We start from the raw sequence: 19,559 nt of genomic DNA on the forward strand, positions 1-19,559 counted from the left end.
TAATTTAGACCAAGCCCAAGACAAAAAGACTGGACACTAACACCATGAAATTCTTCCAGGTCTTTATTCCCATTCTTATAAAAGACTGTAGGTACATGTGTTCAAATTCTGTAACATACCATCATATGTTCCACTTTCTAGCAAGGCTCCACTTTCTTCCAATGCTTTAAACTGTTCAACAGGAATGAAATTATAGTCCACCCCTGGGACCTCCCCATCCCTGGGAGCCCTTGTAGTGCCTGAAAAGACAGAGAAGAAACTGTTGTATAGTTGTCTAGTGCTGTTGGCTTACAAAATACTCTCTCTTGCAGAATTCAACATAAAAAGAAACAGTGGTTATTTGAAGCTTTGCACAGCTACAGTACCACTCTGGCAAGATAAGGTTCAGAACATTCTCATGAAAGTGAACACTGGAGTATGTGAAACTAGGTCAATAAATTATGCAGGAATAAGAAAGGATATTTTAACAAGAAATGGAAGCCCTCATGAATTTATTATATCTACTGTTATGAAGGGCACACAAAAAGGAATTTTGATACCAGAGTTTAAACTTCCTAAGAATTAACATTCAAATCCCAATACAGCAGGACCTTGATTTTATGAATGTCAATCTTATGACTAACCAGTTATATGAATCCCGTTTCCCAACTGGAAAATAATGAATCAATCACATGTCTAAAAAGTGATATCTAGGAAAAAGAAGTCAACATCCCTTCACATTCCGATGCCTTCAAACATTGGGAATCGCTCTGCAGTGGTTTGAAGGACAAGAAAGCGATGCAGTACACCCATACTGCAACTTACCTCTGGTAATTCTGATATGTTCAATCTTAAGAACTTCTCGGTGTTATGAACTCCTCAGTCCCCAACTTTCATTAATATGGCAACAACTCTGAACACTTGCTATATTATGGTTTGCAATGAACAAAGACTCATCAATATACATAATTATAATCCATTTATATAATAGTCAAAATTCAATCTGAACAAACAAAGCAAAGAAGTTTACAATTCCATGCTTCTATTATTCAGGTTACAATTGCACCTGCACCACAAGCCCCCATCTTCAGATTTCATTATTAAAATACAAACAATTGCTCACTGCTCTGAGTTATTTTAGGGATGTAAGTTATATATATTCCTAACATTTTTATGATCATAGCTATTTTTCTGGACAAGTCATACAAATCCATAAAGGAACTACTCCCCAACTATCTGATGTTTTTTGCTTCCTATAAAACTCAAACAGCATGGAATAGCTTTGGTGTTTTTTTAAATCGTATCAAATTACGAAAACGGCAAATTTCATCCTGCTGAGATTGGCCTTTCAAGGGTCTCTCTAGCACCTAATGGGGCTGTGCAGCAGAAGCTGCAAGCGGAGAGGCTTCACAGAAGGACCTCTGCACTCTCTGCATGCTGTGAAGGGGTATCTAGACCATCATCTGGCTTCTCATAGGCCAGTACAGAGAATGGCAAGGGGTGGCCACATCTTTGTGGCCAGCCGCCTTAGCGCTCCACACAAATGGTGCAGAGGAATGAAGACTATAGTTCCAGCATACAGGATAAATAGTAGCCATTTTTAGAAAGGAGAGTTGCACTGTAGCCTAGTGGCCTGAACCTAAGTTGAGGGTAGATTTTTCTCTCAGCTCATGTTCCTTTCACCAACATAAAGCCAGATGGCAAGCAGGACCGGCTCGAGGCACCAGCAAAGCGGGCACGTGCTGAGGGCAGCATGTTTCCGGGGTGGCATTCCGGCCATCCTTTTTTTTTTTCAGGACAGTAGCGCTCTTGGAGCTGAGCCACTTAGATGGGGAGAGGGCGCTGTGCCCCCGGCCGCATCGGGAAGGGGAAGCCCCAGCCCTGGGATACCAAGCTGCCAGGCTCCAGGCACTAGCTGGGGAGCGGGAGCTGAGCCGCCTCATCTGCGTACTGGCTCCTGCGCTGCCTTGTGCCACCCCTTAGCTCGGGGCTTCTCGGTGCGGTCGGGCGGGGGAGGAGGGAAAGCCCCTGCAGGGACTGGGAGAAAGTGACATCACTCCCTCTGCTTCCAGCACTGCTGCGAGCCCCAGCCCCACCCCCACCTGAGCTGGGGGCAGCAAATCTTTTGCTTGGGGGACAAAAAACCTAGAGCTGGCCCTGACTGGAAAGGGTTTTTTAATGCAGGTGAAGCAAATTTCATCCTATCAGTGTCACTTACAAACAAACTATAAAAGGTTTAATTTCCAGTCTATACAAATTATTGTAATTACTGAATAAATAATAAATATACAACTTGATAGTTACAATAGAAACAAAATGAATTTCATTTGGCAACTTGTCAGATGACTGCAGGTTATGAACTGTCTTGGACAATAGTTAATTTTACATCCATTTCATGCTCTTTAGAATTTTGATAATCTGCTAGCAAATGGATGAGTGAAAAACAGCAGCAAATATACACTGGTTCTAATTTTTCTCTCACTGTGATCTTTAGATCTTTGTTATAACTGCTAATGGTGACAAGTTTACATACAATGAAAGCCACAGGAATGGTAGCCAATGAATCCAAAACATCTCCGGTACTTCTACAACTAGTACAAGGTTCTTTTAATTAACTCTTCCTTCAGAGGGTGTGCTAATGGGTGATTTATTTACCTGCTAAGTCCAGTCCAGAATCCTGTTAGTTATGTAAAACTTCCTACTTTCCTAGGAATGGAGTCTCCTGACAAAACATGAGGAAATAGACCTCTATCTTGCTTTTTAGTTACAGGGTTACACACAACCTTTACGTCATTTGAAGCTCACGAAAGCTTATGCTCAAATAAATTGGTTAGTCTCTAAGGTGCCACAAGTACTCCTTTTCTTTTTGCAAATACAGACTAACACAGCTGTTACTCTGAAACCTGTCATTTGAAACTGTGACTTTGGCAACAAGCATATGCTTTTTCATATCACACTGTACATGGGATACCTGACAAACTTAATTTCTAATGAATCTAGAACAGTTTTAAATATTAGTCATGATGAAAACTTTTTGACTTTCATTACGTGTTTTGACATGTATCTTAACTGCATCTATTAAGTGAAAAAGGCTTTTGATCTTATACTGAGGGTAGAAAGTGGAAATATCTTAAGAATAAAGGCAAATGGACTTCTTTTTTTCAAGTCACTAATCCATCCAAAACTTTCAAATTGTTTAAAGTTATCATGTTTCAATGTGAAAAATACAATCAATTGACAATAGCTTCTGCACTTCAGTATTAGATCACTTTGTCAAGAATTCCATTAGATTTAAATTTTCTAATGTGGCAAAGATGAAATAAAATAATCACTTTGCTTTTGTGCCTATATGACATATATTGATATGAAACATTCATAAGCCTTCGATCCCCACCCCCAATAAACTACCTCTGTATATGACAGCAGTTTATACCTCTCAATCTAATCTTATGAAAATTTAAATTGACAATTACATTCTCATCTCACAATTTTGTCTAGATTGATTGCTAGGTCATTCACATAAAACTAACATTTAACTTTTGCCAGTAGACATCTGATAGAATTTATAGTAAATGTTCTGATGAGAATGTTGGTGTCATAAAATACTAATTAAAAACAGTTTTTTGATACCATGCAAAATGTGCCACTTCACTGTACACAGACCGAAGACACAAACTGAATGTTACCCTGTGCAATGGAAACATTAGGTGTGTGAAGGAACGCATGTTGAAACACAGTTTAAATATCAACTTAACTCACTTCAACTCCTTGAATTACTTTATTAACTAAAGATTTTTTTAAAGTCCACAGCACAAGATAAATTAAGTGTGGAAAAGCACCCACACACTAGAAAGACACCATCTCAGGTCAGAAGAAGTTAATATGCAGTAGATGAATATTGCAGAAAAGAATAGCATGAGGTTTCAATGAGACTTACTCCCCAAAAACAAATGAGATTCATTGGTGAACTTGAATTTTTATTGTTTTATTTATTTATTTTATTCTACATAACCAAAAGGAAATGGCAAATATTTCCTCTCTTTCACCTTCCTGGATGTCTCTCATCATGCATATCATCCTTTTAAACAGAGGTCATGCAATGACTGGGTCAGTTTGGTCCCTGGTCTCTGATATGTCAGTGGGCTGCATGTAAATCCCAGTGAAGTTTGTAGATGACAGGAAGCCACACAGACTAAAAAGGTCTTGCTATGCAAATTACTTCCTCGGGGTATTTATCAGTGGTGCTCAGTACCCAGCCTAGTCCACTGAAGTCAGTCGGAACTTCCCAGTGAGCAGCACTGCTGAAAATCAGGTCACTTATTTGGGCTAAGTACTGAGTTAGGAGCCTAAGTTTAAGACCTCACTTTTGAAATCTTGGGCTTTGTTCTTGGAGACATGATAGTGATCAGACTGGACTTTGGTTTTGCTACTTATAGAACTGCAATACTATACCCCTAGAATCACATACTGTTTCAACACACCTCTGAACCTGTAGAAAAGGAGGGCCTCTTGATTTCATCACTAGGGTCTCCTTATTTCACAGGGAAAGGAGAGGTGTATTTTACTCATACTAGTCACAGCTCAATAACTTTTTTGTCCTTTTTTAATGCGTTTTCTAATCAATGTTTTTTCTTTCCTCAAACAAATGATTCACTTGTTAGATCAGTGATTTCCATTCTGCCGTGTTGGTATTCATACATGTGGGTGTTCCTAATTTCACAATGCAGAGCATTAATTGAAAGCAAAGTTATGGCTAGCAGGAGTTACCTAATCAGAAACAATTAAAGATAAGGCAAAACCATTATTACAATGAAAATGTCTTGTATGTAACTTTCTATGAAGCGGTATTATTTAAAGAATGAGATAGTGTTATAGAGTGCTGGGCTATAACAGCATACAGGCACACACTGTTGAAAAGATAGGAAACTTGGAGGTAATGAGGGAGCATCAATCATCTTGCTATGATTTTAGGAGGAAGAGACTTTTAGAAATTATAAATTATGATGAGAGGAAGACAGAGACAATAAAAAGCTGGAGGATGAAGTGATGTGAGAAAGAAAAATGTTCACACATGCTATGAGCCTGACTGATTTACTGTACAGAAGTTGGCGAAGACCTGGGCCAAGCAATATTAATTGAAATTTTTTGGGGGGTTGTGGAATAGCTATATATAGTCTGCTACCATTATGATGATGTATCGCTTCCTTAATGTCTCTTGAATGCTCTTGGAAATTTAGTAATTAATGATGTCACTAACAACGCAAAATTGATTTCTGACCACCTATTACATAATTGGGTTGGATCAAATTTATTTCAGTCTTTTCAGTCATTTGTATGCCTGTACTCTCTATTATTAGATGAATTTGTTTCTGCTTTCATAATTCAGAATGTGACCCAAGCAGGTAAATCATCATGGAGCCTGGAATGTGGTATTGCCACTGCATGAGTTTTTGATTACAGTCTGTGAATGTCTACATGGAGAACAAATATCTAATAGGCTCTTCAGTGTATCAGAGAAAGGTATAAACTGATCTGGTAGCTGGATAGCAAAAAAGTAAAAGTAAACAATGCTGGATAGCAAAAAACCTAAACTTTCAAAGCAATCTAGCAAACTGGTCATGCTAATTCAGAAATGTTCAAAATGTACAAGTCGAGCAAAGAAGGAAGCTCTACTTAACAGAAGCGTGATTAACACTCTCCTGAAGCAAGGATTACAGTGATTCATTATTGCATACCATCTTCTTTAACCTCAACAATCTTTTAAAAACTTGTCAATTTTACTCCAATGAACAGTGTGAACAGCTCCGTCAGTAAGTGAACCTCATTTCCATTACACTGGTTTTTTTTTAAACTCCTCATTCTTTCACTCATAAAATGAAGTGAATATTTTGCTTCCCCTGGTGTAATCCTGGGCATGCTGAATCTTAGAACCACTCATTATCAACTTGCCAAGATCCAAGCCATTAATTACACTGGTCACAAAATAATAGGTAAATAAAAAATGTTGTGCTAAAAAAATTACATGCCTGACGCTATGACAAAAAACACTTTAACATGTGATTAATATAGGGCAAGAAGGGACCACTGTGACCATCTAATCTGACCTCCCCTATAATATAGGCCGTAGAACTTCCTAAATAATTCATAGAAAAATATCCTTTTAGAAAAGCATCTGATCTTGATTTAAAAATTGTCAGTGATGGAGAATCTACCATGACGTGGTAAATTTTTCCAACTATTACTCACTGTTAAAAATTTACACCTTATTTCCACTCTGAATTTGTCTAGCTTCGATTTCCAGCTACCAGATCAGTTTATACCTTTCTCTGATACACTGAAGAGCCTATTAAATATTTGTTCTCCATGTAGACATTCACAGACTGTAATCAAGTCACCCCTTAACCTTTCTTTTGGTAAGACAAATAAGACTCTCAGAGCTCAATCTATCACTATGAGGCATTTTTCTAATACTTCAATCATTCTCATGGCTCTTCCTGAACCCTTCTCCAATTTACCAAATCTTTCTTGAATTGTGGGCACTAGAACTGGTCCCAGTATTCCAGCAGCTATCGCACCAGTGCCAAATATGGTGGTAAGGTAACTTCTCTTCTCCTACTTGAGATTCCCCTGTTTGTGCATCCCAGGATCCCTTTAGTTCTTTTGGCCATCATGTCACACTGGGAGCTCATGTTCAGCTGATTATCTACCATAACACCCAAATCTTTTCAGACTCACTGCTTCCCTGCTTAGTCCTCCTCCTGTAATTATGGCCCACGTTCTTTGATCCTATATGTATACATTCCCATTAATCCATATTACAAAACATAGTGTTTATGCCCAGTTTACCAAGTGATCCAGATCGCCCTGAAACAATGACCTGTCTTCTTAATTATTTACCACTCCTCAGATTTGTGTCTCATCTGCAAATTTTATCAGTGCTGATTTTATATTTTCTTCCAGGTCATTGATAAAAATATGAAACAGCATAGGGTGAAGAACTGATCCCTACTGGAAACACATCCACTTGATGACGACTCCCTATTTACAATTACATTTGAGACCTATCAGCCAGTTTTTTATTAATGTAATGTGTGCCATGTTAATTTAATATTCAAGTTTTTTAAATAAAAATACTTGAAATAAAACTTATCAGTCATTCTAATGAGTAAATATCGCATATGGAAAGTACAGCGTGGCTTTTGGATAACTGAGAAATGGAATGTCATGATAATGCGAAAAGCATCACACAGACAGGAATTTCGGTAATTGTGGGGATGTCCTTTAAACTGAAAGATACTCTCCGGTAAGCTGGAAAAGTACATTATTTTTATCCAAGCTGTCAGTTTGTGGTGGTTCTAAAAGCTATGATTACCCAATTGGATCCTCATAACTGCCTAAAAAAAATTTCAGATTGCATTTTAAAATTGCAAAATGGTGTTCATTATCCATTACCATTCATAGTAGTGAATACAAATGAGGTGCTTTAGACCTTATGTTTGGTCAGAACTGTCCTATATCAGTCATGTAATGACTGCCATGTGCATGCCATACAGTACCCATTGCCACCAGAAAGCCATTCACTTCAGTAAAGCTTTGCCTTGGCTTGTTTGTTTGTTAATTTGTAAATATTCTTGCATCAAAAGTACACTGAATACTTTGCTTTTTAGTAATTAAGTGTGATAATGAGCTTAAAATGTGCTGCTCCAATGAACAATTTTATCCTCTGTAAAGTCTAAGAGCCCAATATCATCATTCAAGCAGGCAATCAGCATTAAGCATTTTAACCATATTTATAAGAGCCTTTGAAGCTGATCAGTGATGGGTGACTGAAGTGAGAGAAATAGAGAAGATAATGTTTTTTCACTCAGGCTGCAGGAGCAGCAACCTCTTAATGATTCCTGGCTGATGACATGTTAGCAGGTGGGCTTTATGGATGGGGAAAATACTACGAGATGCCAGCCATTCCAGCCTGCAGTGGATTAAGAGCTGAGGCTCATCCCATCCCATGGTGCCCTCTCGTTAATGCTTGCTCTGCAACTCTACTGTGCCTATTCTAATTTAGAAAGACCACTCCTCCTTTCCCCAACCAGTGGACCATGCTATAGGTCCCTCCTCCATCCCATTAAATTTCAGGCTCAGACATGTTACAAGTGCACCCATAACTTCCCTTGTGCACCCCACCTGGTTGTGTTCCAGCTCAGTCTCCTTCCTCACAAACAGCTCTTCTACAATTATACCCCTTCCTTCCTTTCCATTTTCTCTAACATCCAGCCTAACTACAGGTGGTCACCTGGAGATCTTAATCTCCCCTTTGTGAAAAGCCACAAACCTGGCTAGGCGGGTGTGTCCGTGTGTGAGAGAGACTGCCCCAAAATCAATGGTGAGAATTATATTATACTAGTTACAGTAAAGATGTCTCACTCCCGCTAGGTTTACTTACTCTTATGCTGACATGAAATCTTTATTTGTTGCATTCTTTAATGGTGTTTAGAGGAAGTACCAATGAGTTTTAAAAAAGATAGACACTCTTGAAGTCCTCTGAACTTGGAATTTTGACATTTTTGCTGGTTTGTCAATTCTTTAATATATAAAAATAAGATTATCAATAGACTAATTTTCCATTGCATCCCAAGTTAACTTAGAACATTTCTTAATATGGATTCTAACAAAGAGGCTATCTAAAAATAGCCTTTATGCAAAGGAATCCCCACTGAAAGGGTGAAAATGTGAAACAACACAGGATCAAAGGGAAAAAGCTTACAGGATTCTTGAGTTATGTGGAGTTTAACTGAAATAGATTAATTTATCCTAGCACTCTACATACTTACATGGGATGGTTCTCAGGTAAAGATTGTCTCTGATCACCTGTTGGAGTTTATGGTCTATTGAGCCTTTCTGGAACTGCAGGCTCAGGTAGTGACGCAAGTCTTTGTTGATTACTTTTCCTTTAAAATATAAGAAAACGATATAATGAAAAACTTGCAAAAAATATTTGAGATGATGCTCATATCAACTAATCTGCATTTCACTGCAGTAAACATCTCTGCAAAATCTAAAATAGAAAGGAAACTACAAATTAGTTTATTCAAAAGCACTAGATTGGTCAGAAAAGCTGCATGCTCCTGGGGCCAGATCCTCAGCTGGTGTAAATTGATGTAGCTCCATGGACTTAAACTGAAGTCAATCGAGCTACGCTTTTTTATAACCAGTTGATAATCTGGCTCCTGGATTATTGGATTTTCACCAGTCCTGTTGACATTGAACACGAGTCCCTGTGACAAGACTCACCCCTTTTAGGCAGGACAGATGAAATGTTAAGACTTTAAAACTTTACTAAAAGCTAAGAGCAGAATACTTTTAGCCAACCCATATTTATGCGTCAAAGAACACGTAAGCCCATGAAGCAGCATAAGTGCAACATCAATCTTAGTGTTGTCTGCCGCCGACAGTAAGAAAATATAGGTGAAGTACTAAAGTGCTAAGGATTACTGGCCGCAACAGATGTGGTGCTGGCTAAGGACTACTGAAATTCCAAACCACTTTAGGGGAATGGCTAGAATGAGTAGAATGGCTCAGGAACTGAATAATAGCATACAGCCTATAGTTTAATGAGAGACTACTGCAGGATAGCATACAAAAAGTACTGGCATACTGGGCTTAAAAACAAACACACATCTTACAGTGCTTGCAACTGCTTCACATGCAGGTAACGGAGGGAAACTGTACAATCCAGGCATGTGACTACATTATCAACTGAGAACCCAGCTGGAGATTAAATGTTGCCTGCGTCACCAATGTGTTCATCACTAATCAGAAAATCATGTACGGTTGTATTTATTAATCTACAAATAATAAAGCCAGACATTTTATTTCAAATTTGTAAACTGTGTCTGGAAGTCTTAAAATTATTGTTTTGATTTGCAAGCTTTTATCTTGCACCCTTAGATTTAGCTTCATTTGATCTATTGACTTATAAGAAAATGGATTTACAAGCCCTGATGAAAGTTTACAAATCCCACTTTGGATCCGTAAATCCTATTAGAGATTTGCAAACTGAAAGAAAATAAATCCAAAATACAAATTTTTGATTTACAAATTCTCACAGGATTCTAATGACTGTTCTGTAAAGCCTGTCCTTATCAGGTTTAAAAAAAACACTAACATTTGAACTTAGTCCCTACCATTAAAAACTACATGTGCGCTTCAGCAGCAGTTTCTTATTTTGTTCTGGGAGATGCCACGTGCAATGACTCTCAAAGCCCACAATTCAAGAGCTACCCATTACTGCAGTCCAGTGGTTAGCTCAAACAGTTAAAAGTAGAAGAGCTCCACCAAAGCTGGAACCACAACAAAAATGTTAACTGTCATCATAGTGATTTCATTTCAAAACTCCTTATAGCATATATGTCCCAACCATGACAATTAGGGGTGTGTGAAAAAATTGAATACAGTGTTAGAGATCACCTGAAATTTAATAGATCAAATCGTCTGCAACTAGAGACTGTTAACTATGTGCTTTGCATACCTGTTTTTGGTATCTAATGGGATAACTAGCACATGAATTAAGGATCTGAATATTGTGGCCTTTATGTTTCTGGCAGATTACAGCAACTGGCACACATTTTAAAAAAAAATTTCCATACCCCCCCATTAAAAGGTCATTAGCTTTCTACTATGGAAATGGATTTTTCTGGAGCACCTTCTACTGACTTATCTATGTTGACAGATTTTTGCAGTTTCAAACATAAAAATGGTTAAGATAATAAAACTATGTTTATAAATCATTTAAATAATTAACGCTCTCTCTACAAAGCTCTCTTTATATAGTATTGTTGCTGTATTTGGCTGCTGCAATTGAGAGAATCAGATCTTAATAATCAGAGTAGTGAAATACACAATAATCAAGAAAATCAGCTATTCACGTTAATCATGAGGGGCAGCTGTTGCTGTAACAGAGTGAGCCCAGGTCAGGGAAAAAGAACTCATATTCTATCCCTAATTCTCATCATCACTGACTAGATCAGTGGTTCTCAACCAGGGGTACACCCCCCTGGGGTACGTAGAAGTCTTCCAGGGGGTTCATCAACTTATTTAGATATTTGCTTAGTTTTACAACAGACAACGTAAAAAGCACTCGAAGTCAGTACAAATTAAAATTTCATACAGTCAATGACTTTATACTGCCCTATATAATATACACTGAAATGTAAGTACAATATTTATATTCCAATTTATTTTATAATTATATGGTAAAAGGAAGTAAGCAATTTTTCAATAACAGTGTGCTGTGACACTTTTGTGTTTTTGTGTGTGATTATGTAAGCAAGTAGTTTTTGAATGAGGTGTAACTTGGGGGTACACGAGACAAATCAGACTCCTGAAAGGGGTGCAGTAGTCTGGAAACATTGAGAGCCACTCAGCTAGATGCGTCACCTTGCGCCCCAGCCACTATGCCTGTGTTACATCACTTGCAAAAAGGCAATAATATCCCTCAAAAGTGCTTTGAGATCTATAGATAGGCTAAGAAAGTGCTGTTAAACTGCCAAGTATTACATTACAATTAAATAAATATCTGTTGATAGAACCATGCCCCAAACCCCATTAAATCAGGCAATGATAACACTTCCTATTGGAAGTAAGCAAATAGGTTATGCATCTAAACTAGATCAATTGTCAAATGGGATCCTGCATTTGTGGTGTTTAAGTATTATGTTACAGGAAGGCTCTTAATTATTCCTTTGTGACACTCCTGTCAGGTACCATTAGCAAACCTGTCATATTGCCAGATAACCACTGCCCCTCTAGCACACAAATAACTGAGCCCTTGTTTTACTGCTTTATCCCTCTGACAGAAGGGTACAAAGCAATCTATTGTACGCTGTCATCTTCAGAGAAAGCACACTCACTTGGGTTCAGTGAGCTCTGTAAATTAAAGTTATGTACTTCATCAGAATGTCCAAATCTTAGAGTGGAAGAATTTAAATGATCATTTGTTTTCAAAGGCTACAAAAAGGATGGTATATGGAGGTGTACGGAAGAATCACAACAATAAGGGCACTGAAACTTACACTTATAAGTTTCTTTGCAACTTACAGTACATAACGTGAACCTCTGGACCTAATAACGTCACAGGAAATTTTCACAACCCAAACAATACATCAGATGAGACATAAAATTAACTCTTTAGATTATAAACTCTTAAGGGAGTAAATGTTGTATGTTCTGTACAGTGCCAGCAAAATGGGAATCTGATTCTGATTTGGGGCCACAAGGTTCTGCAGCAATTAGGGCTGTCAATTAATTGCAGTTAACTCACGTGATTAACTAAAAAAAATTAACTGCAATTAAAAAAATTAATCGTGATTAATCGCACTGTTAAACAATAGAATACCAATTGAAATTTATTAAATATTTGTGGGTGTTTTTCTACATTTTCAAATATATTGATTTCTATTACAACACAGAATACAAAGTGTACAGTACTCACTGTAGATTAGCTTTTATTACAAATATCTGCGCTGTAAAAATGATAAACAAAACAAATAGTATTTTTCAATTCACCTCATACAAGTACTGTAGTGCAATCTGTATTGTGAAAGTGTAACTTACAAATGTATTTTTTTGTTACACAACTGCACTCAAAAACAAAACAATGTAAAACTTTAGAGCCTACAAGTCCACTCAGTCCTACCTCTTGTTCAGCCAATCACGAAGACAAATAGTTTGTTTACATTTACGTGAGATACTGCTGCCTGCTTCTTATTTACATCACCTGAAACTGAGAACAGGCATTTGCATGGCACTTTTGTAGCTGGCATTTCAAGGTATTTACGTGCCAGATATGCTGAACATTCATATGCCCCTTCATGCTTCAGCCACCATTCCGAAAGACATGCTTCCATGCTGATGATGATCGTTAAAAAAAAATAGTGAGTTAATTAAATTTGTGACTAAACTCCTTGGGGGAGCATTGTATGTCTCCTGTTCTGTTTTACCCGCATTCTGCCATATATTTCATGTTATAGCAGTCTCGGATGATGATCCAGCATATGTTTGCTTTACGAACAATGTCACTGCAGGTTTGACAAAATGCAAAGAAGGTACCAATGTGAGATTTCTAAAAATAGCTAAAGCACTCGACCCAAGGTTTAAGAATCTGAAGTGCCTTCCAAAATCTGAGAGGAACAAGGTGTGGCGCATGCTTTCAGAAGTCTTAAAAGAGCAACATTTCGATGTGGAAACTACAGAACCCAAACCACCAAAAAAGAAAAGTATACTTCTGCTGGTGGCATCTGACTCAGATGATGAAAATGAACATGCATCGGTCCGCTCTGCTTTGGATCATTATCGAGCAGAACCCGTCATCAGCATGGACGCATGTTGTCTGGAATGGTGATTGAAGCATGAAGGGACATATGAATCTTTAGCGCACCTGGCACGTAAATATCTTGTGAGGCCAGTTACAACACTGCCATGCGAACACCTGTTCTCACTTTCAGGTGACACTGTAAACAAGAAGCGGGCAGCATTATCTCCTGCAAATTGTAATCAAACCTGTTTGTCTGAGTGACTGGCTGAAGTAGGACCGAGTGGACTTGTAGGTTCTAAAGTTTTTCATTGTTTTGTTTTTGAATGCAGTTTTTTGTGCATAATTCTACAACTGTAAGTTCAACTTTCTTGTACTACAGCCTTTATATCAGATGAAATGAAATATACTTTTTTTTTTACAGTGCAAATATTTGTAATAAAAAATATAAAGTGACCACTGTACACTTTGTATTCTGTGTTGTAATTAAAATCATATATTTGAAAATGTAGAAAACATCCAAAAATATTTAAATAAATGGTATTCTATTATTAATCGTGAGATTAATCGCAATTAATTTTTTAATCGCTTGACAGTCCTAGCTGCAATACAAATAAACCACCACCACCACTTCAAGGGATATTTCCCAAAACTAATACTTTTGAATCCCTATTTATCTATAGCTAATAATTAATAAGCTCAAAACTTTGAAATACTTTTAAATGGCCGTAAAATAAGAAAAAAAACAGTCATACAGGTGTTCTAACAGGTGTTCGGAGAGGCTGCTGTGAGCTAGCTGGGTAACACCCCATATCAAAGAGTCCAATAGGTAGAGCTGTCCCAGTTTAGACTCAGTAGCAAAGTCATTTGCATCTCATAGCTGAAAAACTGCAATTTTATGAAGTTACAATCGTAAAAAACATTTTGTACCTTTATTGACCAGTGCTGGCACCATGTGTCAGCTCAATATTCCAAAAACAGGCCAGGCTATTGCAGAGACAAGAGGACTTTCTACTTTTGGTGAATTAACACTTTGCTAGTTCGGGGTAATAATTCTTAGTGTGTCATAGTGTGCTGTCAGTATTAAAAAGGACACACTCAAAGTTGCCTGGAAAAAGGGTGACTGATTAGATATAGAAAATGGAGCACTGGCACAGGGAAGGCTGCAGTCTTCCTTCCAGAAGACAGCCAAGGGAGGAATTATGGCTATGACTGCAGCACAAGATGGCTGAACAACAAAAAGTCCAGGGCACTATCACACATCTATAAACCACATTTTACTTGCGTATTTGAAACCAAGAAACAAGAAGTCCAAAAGATGAGGTAGAGAGAAAATCAGGTTAACGTAATAGTGAGGTTATTTTTAAATCATAGCAGTCAGGTCAATTAAGAGTGATTTCTAAGTGAGGAGAAGGAAAAAAAACAGCTCTGCACATTTCCTTTTCTGAATGTAACATTAATCAAGAATTTATATGAGAAGATTCAAAGTGTCACATACAGTTCTCAAGATGCTGACAAAAATATATGCAGGCAGAGTATAAAACATGGCAAAAAAAATTTTTGTTAAGCATTCAGTCCACTCTGCATAATCAGCAGCGGTGTTCTTAATATTCCATCAGTAAAAATTTCAGTTTTTTAATTTTTCTCAGCATCTTTTACTTTATGATCACAGAGTGTTCTATCATTATGCAGAGCTACATTAATGCAAAAGTGCTCTCTATTTTAAGGCTAGATTTTGCTCTGGTCTCAAGAGTGACCCACATTTCACCCAAATGGATATTCCTCACCTTATATTTAGTAAAACAGAATATAGTGAACTATTCCCTTTCTACTCCTAGAGTTCATCAACTGTAGACCTGGATTGTTTCTTAAATGTTAAGGAATACACACTGTACATTTGTTTGGTATTAGGATACAAGTGCCAGTTCTTTGATCATTTTCCTACTTTGGAGATGGTGAATGTAAAATTCACTGCACTTGTGAATTAGCTGGCCATAAAGATTCCCCAGTATGCATCAGTCCTAGTATTGAAGAGGCAAGATGACTCTCAGATCCAAAAGAGGTGTATGATCAGAGAACATCTGTCTGAATATCTGCCTTGTCAACATGCAAAAGTGACAGCATCACTTCATGTATGCAGTGCTATGGCTGTGACAGTCCCAGGATATTAGAGAGACAAGGTGGGTGAGGTCATATCTTTTATTGGACCAACTCCTGTTGGTGTGAGAGAAGTTTTCAAGTATAAACGGAGCTCTTCTTCAGGTCTCGGAAACTTACTCAGAGCTCTGTGTAAGCTCGAAAGCTTGTCTCACCAAGAGAAGTTAGTCCAATAAAAGGTATTACCTCACCCACCTTGTCTCTCCAGCATCAGTCAATCTCAAAAGGAGGCAGGCATTCTTCCAGGCTCAGTGGAACTAGGGTAGGCACAAACTGAAAAAGATAAATTATTTTCAAATCCTTCATGTTCAAGAGAAAGCCGACTAAACAAAGAAAGGAAGAGCAGCCACATTAAAGTTAAAATGCTGACAGTTTGGTGGGATAAAAGCATATCCCAATTCAATTACTCCTCTCAAAAATAAACTGAAGAGGAGATCCTGTAGGCACTGACATTTGATTTCACAGGCTAAATACAGTACTAGGCTAGAAGGGAAAGGGCAGTGAGCACATTTTCAGACCTTGCCAGGTCATCCAATTTTGGTGATTTATTACAATTTAATGAGTGTTGTGGGACCTTTAAGAGACAGTGAAGAAGAGAGTCATTGTTAAATAATTACAACTTCTTGAATGTAATATGAAAGTCCAGGTGCTACTTATTACATATTATATGGCCCATGTTGATACAAACATTAATGCTAAGTATAACCAAGATTTCCCATATATTTATAGATCAGAACTGTCAATGTGAAGAGAAGACCCATAATTAGGGCCCTACCAGATTCATGGTCCATTTTGGTCAATTTCACAGTCATAGGAATTTAAAAATTGTAAATTTAATGATTTCAGCTTTTTAAATCTGAAATTTCATGGTGTTTTAATTGTAGGGGTCTTGACCCAAAAAGGAGTTGAGGGGGGTGGGGGGTGTCGCAAGTTTATTGTAGGGGGTGTTGCAGTACTGCTACCCTTACTTCTGAGCTGTTGCTGGCTGCAGCGCTGCCTTCAGAGCTGGGCAGCTGGAGAGCAGCAGTTGCTGGCCAGGAGCCCAGCTCTGAAGGCAGAGCTGCTGTCAGCAGCAGTGCAGAAGTACGGATGGCATGGGATGGTATTGCCCCCCTTATTTCTGCATTGCTGCCTGCAGAACTGGGCCCTCAATCAGCAGACACCCTGGCTGCCCAGTTCTAAAGGCAGCAGTGCAGAAGTAAGGGTGGATGGTATGGTATTGCCATCCTTATTTCTGCACTACTGCTGATGGGGTGTTGCCTTCAGAGCTGGGTGCTGGGCCAACATCTGCCGCTCTCTGGCTGCCCAGCTCTGAAGGCAGCACAGAAGTAAGGGTGGCAACACTGTGACCCCTCCTTAAAATAACCTTGTGACCCCCCGGAACCTCCTTTTTGGGTCAGGACCACCAATTTGAGGAATGCTGGTCTCCCCCGTGAAATCGGGCTTTTGTATGCTTTTACCTTATACTGTACAGATTTCACGGTCCATGACGTCCTTTTCATGGCTGTGAATCTGGTAGGCCCTACCCATATTACTGCAAGGACAGAGAATCATTATAATAAAAGTAAGACGACAAATGATCACAGAAAGGGGCTTGTCATAACAATACAAATATACAGAGCAATTATTTGTAAAGTAATGTCTATAAGTCCATGATATGCGCAAACCTGGAATACTGCATGCTGTTCTGGTTGCCCCATCTCAAAAAAGATACATTAGAAATGAGAAAGATACAGAGAAGGGAAACAAAAAATGATGAAGGGTACGAACAGCTTCCATCTGAGGAAAGATTAAAAAGCCTGGGACTATTCAGCTTGGAAAAGAGACAACTACAGGGGGTATGACAGATCTATAAAATCATGAATGGTGTGGAGAAAGTGACTAGGGAAGTGTTATTTACCCCTTCACATAACAGAATAACCAGGGGGTCACCCAATGAAATTAGGAGGCAGCAGGTTTAAAATAAACATAAGGATGTACTTCTTCACACAACGCACAGTCAGCCTGTGGAACTCATTGCCAGGGGATGTTGTGAAGACCAAAACTATAACTGGATTCAAAAAAGAAATAGATAAATTCATGTAGGATAGGTCCATCAGTGGCTATTAGCCAATACTGTCAGGGATGCAACTCTATGCTCCGAGTCTCCCGAGGCCTCTGACTGCCAGATACTGGGACTAGATGACAGTGGATGGATCATTTGATGATTGCCCTGTTCTGTTCATTGCCTTTGATGCATCTGGCATTGGCCACTGTCAGAAGACAGAATACTGGTCTAGATGGACCACTGGTCTGACCCAGTGTGGCCATTCTTATGTTCTTACTTCTGATAAGTAAGTATTTTCCAGACACAGTGAAGGCTAAGAAATGACTGCATTTTATATCAGCTAGATGAGATATTCTTTAATCTTTGTGCCACGGTTTTCCAGTTGTAAAACAGATCAATAATGCTTACCTACTTACCCTGTCTTGACAGGAAAATTGTGAGGCTTAATATCTAGTTTGATTTTTATTCAAGTTCACTTCACAACATAATTACTCAAAATATGGGAGCTGGCTCTCAAGTGCAGTCAGCTGGTGAATTTCAGAATTGGCAAAACCAGATTAGTATATCCAGAGGTTAATGCATCCAGAAACCTGGTCTTCCCATAAATGCCTTGCCTGAAGTACAGAAAACTAATTTTGAATTGCAGAACACCACTGGGCTGTCCACAATTCTCTGCACCTTCCCCCTCTAGTTTAAATGTTGCATAGCTTTAATAAATGTAGGTCCTAGGAAAGCTCATAAGCAAACAGAATAGGAACAAAATTCTCATTGTGTCAATATCTGGGAGAGAGTGCCCCTTAAATCCATTAATAATTTGGGTTAAAAGAGACTGTAGCACGCCACTGGATGCTATTTTTTGCTAGGCTGAGTGTAAAAATCCACTTTGACCCAGTGTCAAACACACAGAGCTTTAAGTCGACAATAATACAAGTCTGCAATTATGTACTCTAGGTGTGTAACACTGGTTTCCGTTAGTTTCTTTTCAGTAAAATAATAGACAAAAGGAAAATTTCCAAATTTAACTCTATATCTGTAGAGAAATCTGTTGAGTGGATTTTAATCACCTTAACATTCCCGCTTTCCTCCTGAAATCAGAACTAGCAAAAGAGCCCTCGCACGTACCAACAACATGCAGTGCTCAGTATAGTACTAGCAATAAGCCACCTAGCAATCTGTTTCTCAGCTTCATTCAACAATGTCTGCTATTTCAATAATTATTTTTTAGAAACATAACAATAGTATTAAGAGGATGCCATAATGCAACCCTCTCAGCTTTTTAGCAAGTGACCAACAGATTATAAAGTATTTATCACAAAAAGGGTGAGTATTTTACAAGAACAATGGCAGATTTTCCAACCTGAAACTCAAACAACTCACCACTGCTCTCATTGGTGAAGCATTCTTTGTCGTTACGGCAGCATGAATGTTATGAAACTCAAACCTTGAACTGAATTCCCTCTTTTGCTGTCATGAACTGTTCTGCACAAAGCTTTGGATTTGCTTCCTACAGCATAATGAGCAAGACATGTCATGGAAAATGAAAATAAATGGTGTAATCTCCAGCACAAAAAAGTATTTTCCATTTGTTAGAACACATTGGTTTACTGCTTGTAGACAAGCTGATTTCTCAATATTGAAACAAATGTTTCACTACTCAAATGGCACATCTATCTCAGAGTCACAGCTAGATTTGTTGCATTTCACTTTAACAATAAGTATATTTCACTTAAATAAACGAGATGAATCTGGTTGTTAACTACTTCAGACTGCTGCATGTTCTGAGAAACTTTATATAGAAGGTAAAATACGTAAAGATAGCCCCCCTATAGGAAATGGAATGTTACTCACTAAACATTTCTCAATAAATATCAACATGCATGGTACAGATGAAGTATAAATGAAGCTCTTAAAGATAGACTGACATGAAGGAGTTGGTCTTAAAATACAAAAACCTAATGCAAGGATTTGGCTGTATTCTCAGAATAATTCCGGACTAAATTACTATACAGAGCCTAAAATGGTCCCCCTGGGGAAGACAGAATAAAGGCAGACAAAATATTGGGAGAAACA

General features: G+C 38.2%; 1 protein-coding gene across 3 annotated transcripts in view; it reads right to left on the reverse strand.

The window, feature by feature from the left end:
* Positions 1-19,559, reverse strand: part of MAGI3 (membrane associated guanylate kinase, WW and PDZ domain containing 3) — a 204,800-nt gene that overhangs the window by 89,135 nt on the left and 96,106 nt on the right. For 2 of the 3 annotated variants that reach the window (XM_074935983.1, XM_074935985.1), the window contains exons 2-3: positions 8,808-8,924; positions 120-239 (exon numbers count right to left, since the gene is read on the reverse strand). In XM_074935983.1, coding sequence (XP_074792084.1) covers positions 120-239; positions 8,808-8,924 — 237 coding nt within the window. The remainder of the gene's footprint in view (positions 1-119; positions 240-8,807; positions 8,925-19,559) is intronic. The other variant, XM_074935984.1, reaches the window with a different exon arrangement.

Source organism: Natator depressus, chromosome 21, assembly GCF_965152275.1.
Source record: "Natator depressus isolate rNatDep1 chromosome 21, rNatDep2.hap1, whole genome shotgun sequence".
Classification (NCBI taxonomy): Eukaryota; Metazoa; Chordata; order Testudines; family Cheloniidae; genus Natator; species Natator depressus.